The following is an 11,198-nucleotide window of genomic DNA, read 5'->3' on the forward strand; positions in this document are numbered from 1 at the left end:
AACCAGGCTTTTCATAACACTCTTAAAGCTATGAACTTTTCAGCACCCCCTTGTATGTCCTTTATCGAAAATATGTATTAAAATGTCAGTGGATAGAGGCAGGGATTGGATAAATGAAAAATCATACAGAAACAAAGCAAACTTCTTAATATGAACGAGGTGCAGGAGTGGCTGTGTGGTAAGTAGCTTGCTTACCAACCATATGGTTCTGGGTTCATTCCCACTGTGTGGCACCTTGGGCAAATGTCTTCTACTATAGCCTTGGGCTGACCAAAGCCTTGTGAGTGGATTTGGTAGATGGAAACTGAAAGAAGCCCGTCGTATATATATATTTATATATATATATATATATATGTATGTGTGTGTATATGTTTGAGTGTCTGTGTTTGTCCCCCCAACATCGCTTGACAACCGATGGTGGTGTGTTTACGTCCCCGTAACATAGCGGTTCGGCAAAAAAGACCGATAGAATAAGTACTAGGCATCCAAAGAATAAGTCCTGGGGTCAATTTGCTCGACTAAAGGCGGTGCTCCAGCATGGCCGCAGTCAAATGACTGAAACAAGTAAAAGAGTACAGTTCTATATTTAAGAGATGAGGAATTATTTACATTATTTACATTTGATGGATATTTGTCCTCATCTTGTTTGTTGTTAACACAACGTTTCAGCTGATATACAATCCAGCCTTCGTCAGGTGTCTTGGGGAAATTTCGAACCTGGGTTCTCATTCCTAACGATGTTACTATTATTATATTATTATTACTATTATTAATCAGGTTGCTGCCGTGAATCGAACATGCACCGAGTATGGATTCAGGACATCCGTATATCGCAAGCCAACCTTCACTGGACGATACCTTAACTTCAATTCCCACCATCCATACAGTGTAAAGAGAGGAATTGCTCAGTGCCTAAAACATCGAGCAAAGAATATAAGTAGTGATCGTGATACCCACCACAAAGAAATGATCAAGCTCAGTAACAATCTATTAAGAAACAACTACCCCAAGAACATACTATCTACTCCAATTATGAAGAAAAGAGAGGATGAAACCAATAAACTGTCTACAGTCTGTCTACCCTATGTGAAAGGCCTCTCCGAAAAGATACAAAAGATATGCGGCCCATATGACATCAGGGCAGTATTCAAGAGCAATACAACACTTCGCAAATATCTCCTTCGGGTAAAACCACCAACAGAAGAGAATATGACCAAAAACTGTGTGTACTCCATCCCATGCAGCTGTGGTAGGTTATACAAAGGCGAAACATGTTGCCCCCTCAAAATAAGGGTAGAAGAACATCGCAAAGCTGTGACACGAAGTGATATTGATAAATCGGGTATAGCTGATTATGTATGGCAAAATGGAGACCACCTCCCCCTGTGGGATGAAGTTAAAATAATAGACAGGGAACAACACTGGAAAATACGAAAACTAAAAGAAGCAGCACATATGCTAGGACACAACAACCTCCTAAGCAGACCGAGTGCAGATATGAATAGCATATGGGAACAGGTATTGAGGAAGGATAGAAAAATAATAGATTTAAAAGCCCCAAAATTCACTCCATAATTGCCCACGGGCATATGGCGTAGTGGTTAAGAGCGTGGGTTACTAACCCCAAGATTCCGAGTTCGATTCACGGCAGCGACCTGATTAATAATAGTAATAATAATAATAATATAATAATAGTAACATCGTTAGGAATGAGAATCCAGGTTCGAAATTTCCCCAAGACACCTGATGAAGGCTGGAGGGTATATCAGCTGAAACGTGTTAACAACAAACAATATGAGGGCAAATATCCGTCAAATGTAAATAATGTAAGTAAAAGAGTAATATGAACAATAAAATGCATTACTACTAAGGTACTTGGGTCAATATAACAGAACATTCCCATGCTCTAAATTTGGGGTCTGATGTCTTAAAAATCAATATTTTTTCTAGATATGATTTAACAATTTCAATCATGAATTTTTTTTCGGTTTCAGCTTTTATAGTCTGATGGCAATGGTTGCAACGGTTGGGATTATATTTGGTCTACGCTTCAGTTACTTCATGTTGTCTTTGATTGACTTAGTGCCAATGGAAAAATATTCACAGGCACTTGGGTACACTCTCAGTCTGTGGGGAATTTCTGTAGCCCTTTTGGGACCAATTGTTGGTGAGTCATTTCTAATACATATTCTTTTTCTTATTTTACTGGCTTCAGTCAATGGGACTGGAAATGCTGGGACACAACATAAGCTATAACACTAGTTTTATGAAAAAGTGTAAACATAATCACTGGCATTCAATGTCATATTTAGTATCTTTATCTTTTAAACTCCAAATGAGCTTACTTAAAATTGTACAGTTCATTTTTCTCCCTATTTCTGAATGCCTCTCCAAAGCATGAAACTATTGGTAGCTCACATCTTTATACTGTGTACATTAAATGATATTTATCTCTCACTGGATGGAATATTTTTTTGTTGATCTTATAACAGAAGCGCAGACTATACACACACACACACACATATACACAATCGTCCAACCCATGCTAGCATGGCAAACAGACGTTAAACGATGATGATGATGATGATGATGAGACAAGGGGTGTTGTAAAGTTCCTGGCTTTGGATAATAGAAAATACAGGAGGATCAGTTAATTATGATTTTATTCAACATATTTCCCTCTCAGATTCACACATTTATTGTCCTTCAGTTTTTCTAAGCCCTGTAAATGAACTTGGAAGGTTGGGCCTCCGACCAGGCCTTTTACAATACCCTTAAAGACAGGAACTTTCTAGCACCCCCTCTTATATATATACACACATACACACAGAGGATAAAAAATAAAGACACCCCTTCGGTCATGAATGACCATGGGATTGCACCTAGAAAGTTATCCTTCAAGACACAAGTCCTGGCAAGGTTGTTTATGGAAGACTAGCAGTCACCCATGCATACCAGCTTCCTTTCTTCATGCCACAGTTTTATCGACGGGAAAGGCAAAGGGCAATACAGCTTGACACCAGTGATGTCGCAGCTCATTTCTACAGTTGAATGAACTGAAGCTATGTGAAATAAAGTGTCTTGCTCAAGAACACAACACAACCCAACCTGCAAATTGAAATCACTACCTTGTGGCTGTGAGCCCGACTCTCAGCCATGCACTTATATATATATATATTTATAAATATATGATTTAGAGAAAAAACCCACAATTATTGAATTCATCCATGAAAATCCACAATCACATATAGAAAAATTTAATGAGTAAATACACTAAAAAGACCTATAATAAAAATCAAAAAAGTACAAAGTAATAAATATTATTTTAATATTTATTATTATTTTATTATTATTTTAATATTTATTACTTTGTACTTTTTTGATTTTTATTATAGGTCTTTTTAGTGTATTTACTTATTATATTTTTCTATATGTGATTGTGGATTTTCATGGATGAATTCAATAATTGTGGTTTTTTTCTCTAAATTATATATTTATATATATATTGTGAAATTTAATTTAACTTTAATTTTGATAAATTAAATTAAATTGAATTTTTCCCTGTAAATTTGGATTTTTATCCCTAATATTATTATCATTATATTATATATATTTATATCTAATTATATGTAGTTTGTTAGGCCAGTCCAGTTGTCTGTTACCCTAGAGTTTTCATGGGAGATTGTTACTTTTTCTGAGAAGTCCAAAGAGACATGTCACTAATGGGGGACAGAAGGGCCAAATATAGTGCATATTGTGTTTCTATGTCAACAACAACAATACTAATACAATTTGAACTTGTTTCATAATTGCTTTCAAGTGGTGGAAACCCCTATGTAGTAGGCCACCTGATCAACCTGAACAAGTTCACATCGAGCTGTTATCTCCGGATTGTTACTTAGTAATGTTGTGTATGTGTGTGTTATGTACATGAAATTGTTTTGAATTACTTATTTGTAAAATTTTGATGTCGTTTACAAAATACTCTTATTGTTTCCTATTTGCAGGTGAAGTTAGTTCTTTGACCGGTAGCTATGACTTTAGCTACTACTGTGGAGGTGTTGTTGGTGGTTTGGCCTTGATACCAATTTCAGTGTATATCTATTTTAATGGCTGGCCTCTGAAGTTGGACAAATGTGACTCTTTGACAGAAGAAAGGGCTGTTTAATGAACCCAGCAATGTTGTTGCTATGCTTTAAACCCATTTACTCAAACTTCCTGGTAACATCATTTACATATCACTTTTATATATGTACACGTGTGCATATACATTCATTAGATATAAACTGTGAGAGATATTTTTCAAATCTGACAATCAAAATACATGCAAGATTCAAGTTGAGTATCAGATAACCTGTGTCTGTTGGTAGCCCAGTTCTCAATAATTAGCTCTATTGACCCGTATAGTGCGACCTCTATATGCATATTTTGATAACTTGGTGCCAATTCTTACTCAAATCACATCTTATATAAGGAAAGTACAAATTAGATAATGTAGGTAGTTCTAAAAAGATGGAATGGTCATGGCTGAAATACTTTTCATTGTAAGTCTTTTCAAGCAAAGTTAACCTGGGGCTAAACAGCCATGTCTCAAAGAAATTTAAAGGTTTGTGCTGACAAGTGCTGCTCATATCCTTAGAAAAACCCTATCAATTTAAATGTCTGTGTTGCAATATATGGAGGTATTTCACTATTGTTCCACCTCTTCCCCTCCCCAAGCTTTCACTTATATTTCAACATCTCTGAACCTTCACTTGCCCTAGGGTGCAGTGAGTGTCTCAGTAAATGATTACAACAAACATGCAGGTTAAAAGCAAATAAAGGTGATACTCATAATAGTACTAGTTACAATTAATAGTGATTACACCAGCAGCCACACAGGATTAACCAGCTCTCAAATGATTAGAAATCTACTCTCTCTATCACCAATATTTCTAATATACCCGATCTTTATAATAATGGTGTTACACTAATTCCCACTGTATACACCACCTTTAAATCCACTCACAAGGCTTTGGCTGGCCTAGGATTGTAATAGAAGACACTCGACTTTATACCAAGTGTCAAAGGCTGAAGTATGACAAACACATAACTGACAGTTATAGCCAGTTTAACTGAGAGTAATGAGTAAATGGGAACTTCTATATGGTCATCTGGATAGCTAGAAATAGCAGCCTAAATCTCCCTCAGTTAACATTCTAGCTTCCAAAATCAAGAAAGCTACATGGAACAATGTTGTTTCTGATGTCTATGATTAGAATATGTTTGATCATAAGCCTGCTCAATTAGAGAAGTTAGTGTCTTGACCTTTGATACAGTGAGATGATGATTTCCTGCTACCAGCTGGTGAACTTGCAATGGTAGGTCGATCACCAGTTAAACTATTTCATATGGCCAGCATTTAAGTTGTGTGTATGAATGTGTTTGCACATGAGTGATTACATATTGTGATGTTAATCTGTTACAAAATATCTTGAGAATGGCAGTGTGAAAACAGTTGTTACTATGGTGAAAACAGTTGTTATTATAGAAATATCTAAATTATATTCTGAATAAATAACTTATTTACTACAAAATACTGAGTTTTTCTTTAATGCAGTCACTCTTCTTAGAGTCACACTCTGTTTAGATGTTAATGATAAGCAGAGAGAATATTTCTTGATCAAGAATTATTGTTTTATTCTAATATTTGTTATATTCAAGAGAAGGAAGAAAAGAAAAAAAAACAATTGAAAATCAGGACTGAAGTATATGTTTCTGGTTGGAATGTCCATGATTCTTGCACTGAAAGTGCCTGGTTAAGAGCCATATGATGATGTTACACAACTATACACCTTGTAACTATATTATGCTACCAATGTTATGTAGGATGTTTAAGAACTCAGGTGTGCATAAATAATGCAATCCTACAAACACTAAAAACAAGGTGAAAATAATATTCACTTCATACTAGTCTTTAGGTATTTGGATGAGCTCAATGGCTCAAAGCTTATTTACACATTACATTGTAAAGCCACAAAATAAACTCCCAAAGCTATGATAATCAGTGAAGAATCTATACTTATTGAGGAACAGGAATAGACTGATTGAAATTATTTGAAATTGAAACTAATCTACAATATTATCCCTGCAAAACGTCACCAACACACCAGCAACTTAGACTCACAGGCACTATCTGTCCATCTCGACTTCTTCCATTCCACCATTTCAGAAAAATAGCTGAACGATTACTTTTTTACAGCCGTTTCTAAGAAACACATTTTAAGATTAAACGATTTGTCATGTATGAAGAACATGTAATTTTCACAAACACAAGCTGCAATGCAGTGGCAACATACGAGGAAACCTAAACTACATCAAGGACAAAGGCAATCACTTTGGTAAGCAGATGCAGAGAGACACTCTGAACTTCGTCAGAGACTTTCAGAACAAAGTAAAAAACTGTAGTATATTTGCTTCAGCCACCATCTAAGGAACAATGCCAACATGATCTAACATGAGATACTGCAAAATATTACTTATTCTGAGCATTAAATGACAAGTCATGCATTGATAATAATAACAATGGTCTCAAATTTTGTTACAAGGCCACCAATTTTAGGGGCAGGAGCTTGGTTGATTACAGTGACCCCAGTACTTTACTGATACTTTATTTTATCAATCCAAAAAGGATGAAACGCAGAGTTGACTCAGCAAGATTTAAGCTCAAGAAATGCCAGTAGAAATAGCACTAAGCATTTTCTCTTATGCATTAACAATTCCCTCAGCTTACCATCTTTAATGACTTTCAAATTTTGGCTGAAGACCAGCAATTTTGGTGGGAAGCAGTTAGATGACCACAACACTTGACTGGTACTTTGTTATATTGACCCCAAAGAGATGAAAACAAAGTAAGCTTTGGTGGTATCTGAATTCATACCACAAAGAGCAGGAAGAAAAAAAACAACGCATTTTGTTCAATGCTATAATGATTCTGTTTGTTCACCACCTTAATAATAACAATAATAATAATGGTTTCAAATTTTGTCACATGGGAAGGGGGTGCAGATGACTTGATTACATCGACCCTAGTGTTTAACTGTGGAGGCACAATGGCCCAGTGGTTAGGGCAGCGGACTTGCGGTCATAGGATCGCGGTTTCGATTCCCAGACTGGGCGTTGAGTGTTTATTGAGCGAAAACACCTAAAGCTCCACGAGGCTCCGGCAGGGGATGGTGGCGAACCCTGCTGTACTCTTTCACCACAACTTTCTCTTACTTCCTGTTTCTGTTGTGCTTGTAATTCAAAGGGTCAGCCTTGTCACACTGTGTCATGCTGTATATCCCCGAGATCTATGTTAAGGGTACACGTGTCTGTGGAGTGCTCAGCCACTTGCACGTTAATTTCACAAGCTGGCTGTTCTGTTGATCGGATCAACTGGAACCCTTGATGTCGTAAGCGACGGAGTGCCGACAAAAAGTGTTTAACTGGTACTTATTTTATTGGCCCCGAAAGGGTAAAAGGTAAAGTCGACGTTGGTGGAATTTGAACTCAGAACATACCTACGGGTGAAATACCGCTAAGCATTTCACCCAGCTCGCTAATGATTTTGCCAGCTTGCCACCTTAATAATAATAATCTCTTCTGCTATAGGTACAAGGCCTGAAATTTGGGGTAGGGGGACTACATTGACCTCAGTGTTTCACTGGTACTTAATTTATCAACCCTGAAAAGATGAAAGGCAAAATTGACCCTGGTGGAATTTGAACTCAGAAGATAAGGACGGATGAAATCTGCTAAGCATTTAGCCTGGCATGCTAACAGTTATGTCCGCTCACCACTTTTATCATTAATAATAATTGTCAGTAATCATACTGTTTCCATTTCTCTCAGCCAATATTTTTACATTAGCCTTCTTCCAAACTCTACATAGTGCAACATACAGATGATCATGTGAGAAGAATTGTGTCAGAAGATATATTCCAATTTGTTCAAAAGTCTGTCCCTATGCAAACGGTCGAGAGACAGCAGTCAGCTTGCACCAGTCAAGCAGCCAACAGAGAGCCACATATTCAGCATGAACGACACAACACAGTAGCAGTCGCAGAACATAAACAGACATGACCAAATGACTGACGCACACACAGACACAAAACATTTCCGGTTCTGCCTCATCACATCGACACAATATTTCTCCTGTCGTTCATTTTTGACTTTGCCAACTCGAAGCAGTTTGGTAACGTCATGTAGCGGCTTTCCTTGATATTTGTAAATCAAACCTTGTGTATCAAATACATAAATGCAAGTATGGATTAAATGAATTATTTAAACTACAATCCGATGCTTTTCATCTGCCACATCAACAACACCTTTTTGCAAACTATTTTGGTGAAATATCCTCTGCTGACTTTGTGAAAATGCCTAACACTTTTCATTCCAAGAATACATATTTCAAGTACATTCCCAGTCACCTTAATAAAGTGGTGATTCCTGATAGGCCGGTTATTAAGGAAGGGTTTTGTTAGGGGAGTGAACCCAGAAGTTGTTGTTCGCAAACAGCAGCAGTAATTTTCTTCAGCTGAATACACGTCATTGATTGGTTAAAAATACCCAAATACGACAACTTTAACACAAAATAACTTCTAAAATCCAAAATTTTGTCAAAAACGTTAAGAGTAAACCCTGTTGTATGGGACACATTCTCCCAGTATCCGAAGTTTCAAAGTGTTTAGTTAAAAAAAATTAATTAAAAATCTGTCGGTCAGGTTGAAAAAAGCCCGGATGGAACCCAGATTTGATTCTTGGTGTTAACATTTCAGTAAGACTTTGGCATGCCCCACCCATTCTTTTTTTTTTTTTTTTTTTTTTTTTTGCAAAAAACCTCCGTTTTCGGATACCGAGATTCAAGAAAATAGGCATTTTGAAATCCATCCCCAATTTCTTCATTTTTTACCATTTCAGAATTTTTTTTCAAAATATGCAGAAAAATATGTAGAGAATTACAATAAAAAATATATCCATTTTCTTGAAAGTTAAGACGAATTGAAGTGAACTCCAGTGAATTTTCCGAAATTCCCTACCCCACCCTCTCCTAAAACATTCCTTCCACCAAACAAAAATTGTGTAAGTCGGTGGTGGGGGCAGAAATCTGTAGTTATGCCCATTCTCATAGCAACTCTCATCACATATATGTTTCAACAATACTTCCAACTGGAAAAATCGGTACTCATACATTACAAACCAAAATTTAATTATCACAAAATTTCGTAAAACATTTGCCATTGTTATTGACAGCTGAGGTACTTTAATGATTATGCATAAAATTTGCAAATAAAAATTACGTACATATCGCTTAGATATATAAAAATTTCTGTTGATTATAGTTTTGTATATTAAGTTATTTTTTTAATTATATTGTTCCTTCTTTTTATTTCTAATAAATTGTTATGCAAAAAATATATCAATTCAAAAAATGAATAATATCAGTTCGATTTTGTTTCTGCGAAACAAATAGTTATCAGCTCAACACTGAAAAATAACTATAGAAAAGACTTGATTTTTAACTTTGAAAACGAAAGTAAACAACAAATATATCGATTTAAAAAAAAAAGATAAAAAATTAAAAAGTATAAAATGTGAAATTACCGCAAACTTTTTTCATTTTAGAAAAACATATAAGTGTAATCAAATTAACCACCCAAACAGCAAACCCTACGTACATAAGAAAAGCGCTGCTGCGGAGAATGTCCAGCGATACTTGCATATTGTTGTTCTTTAAAAATTGTTGCACTTATATATGCATTGTTCATTGTAATATTAATAATTGCAATTTCCAGTGATTCATGTAAAATGTGATGACTTAGTGGGCTTAGGTCCTATCAGTCCCGATTCTTTATCAAATACGTTAGTATATATATATCTACCAGGTCAACAAGTTTCCTGTTTTTCTGTCAATGACTTTTTGGAAATATTTTGGCTTAATAAATCCATTTACATCTCCTTCAGTGAGCATTACATTGTTTTCCGATAGGAAAAATTTCATTCCGTTCTTTAAAGCCAAATTCAGATTCAAATAAATAATTATTTCAGAATTTCGTGGCATGCCACTAATCACTTTGGGGTCACCTGGTACCCCTATAGCGAAATGGATGTGCATTCTTCCCATTTTGCTCAGACCATCTCTTGAGATAACATTCCACGCATGATGACGGGTACCATGAATTACGTTCGGGTAATCCCTTCCACTTAATACTGGCTGAAAACTTAAATCAGATACTTGAAGTGAATGGCCTTGATTTGCTCGAATCATTAATTCCCCGTATTGGTTTTTTATGAAATATCTCTTTTTTGCGTCGTTGTCCGCTATGCGTTTAATATCAGTAGGAGTTAAATGGCTAAATTCTCTCGTGCTCAGTAATTCGCTTACTTTAACAAACCCATTAATATCGATACTGATGTTCATTTGTGATGCTGTATGTCGTAATACGGTAACTAACCGTTTGGATGTCTGTATATCACTCATATTTTCTGTCCCTTTCGTAAGAGATGGTGAAGAGACAAAGAGGTTAAAAAATTAATTTCGAGAATACTCCGTCGAAAAGTGAAACTAAAATTCTCGGAAGGAAGATTTAACGATAAGATTCGAGGAAAACGTTAACAAATGAACGAAAAAAAGTAACACAAAAGAAATTTTGTGGTAGTATTGCCAATTTATTCGTGCAAGCATAATCTTAAGGATAATTTCCATTCCGTTCTGTGGTAAACATTCCGATACGATTGAATATCGTTCTAGAGAATAGGTTCGCACTTAAGATTTGGGTGATTACTCAAAATTGTCCCTCGTTATAGAAACTTCAGTTACTTGCTCTTGAAATTTGAAAGACTCCATAACGTTTTATTGAAGCTGAAAACATTGTTTTTTTTTCTACATATATATTATTTACATTTAGATATATCTCTTTTTGCCCTGTTATATACAATTACGTGTGTGCGAGTGTATGGACAATAAACATTGTATTCGCTCATTGGAATATTTTTAAGTAAACGTGTGACTGTTGTAAGGTTAAAATTCTAATTTTCGTTAAAGACGATGATTAAGTCTATCAAAAAAAAAAAAAAGAAAACAGCAATACGTTGATATAAAAATGTGTTCTAATATGTAAATTCATACGAAACTTATTACCAGCTTCAAATATTGACTTTTCCTCAGTGAGAAAATA

The 11,198-nt window shown here is 35.5% G+C and overlaps 1 protein-coding gene across 4 annotated transcripts in view; it reads left to right on the forward strand.

The window, feature by feature from the left end:
* LOC106882414 (monocarboxylate transporter 6) overlaps nt 1-5,576 on the forward strand; it is an 87,309-nt gene extending 81,733 nt beyond the window's left edge. For all 4 annotated transcript variants that reach the window (XM_052976014.2, XM_052976016.2, XM_052976018.2 and 1 more), the window contains 2 exons: nt 1,995-2,167; nt 4,008-5,576. In XM_052976014.2, the coding sequence (XP_052831974.1) occupies nt 1,995-2,167; nt 4,008-4,168 (334 nt within the window). In that variant the 3' untranslated portion in view covers nt 4,169-5,576. The remainder of the gene's footprint in view (nt 1-1,994; nt 2,168-4,007) is intronic.
* The last annotated feature ends 5,622 nt before the right edge of the window (nt 5,577-11,198 follow it).

This window comes from Octopus bimaculoides, chromosome 23 (assembly GCF_046866305.1).
Source record: "Octopus bimaculoides isolate indiv1 chromosome 23, ASM4686630v1, whole genome shotgun sequence".
NCBI classification, from domain to species: domain Eukaryota; kingdom Metazoa; phylum Mollusca; class Cephalopoda; order Octopoda; family Octopodidae; genus Octopus; species Octopus bimaculoides.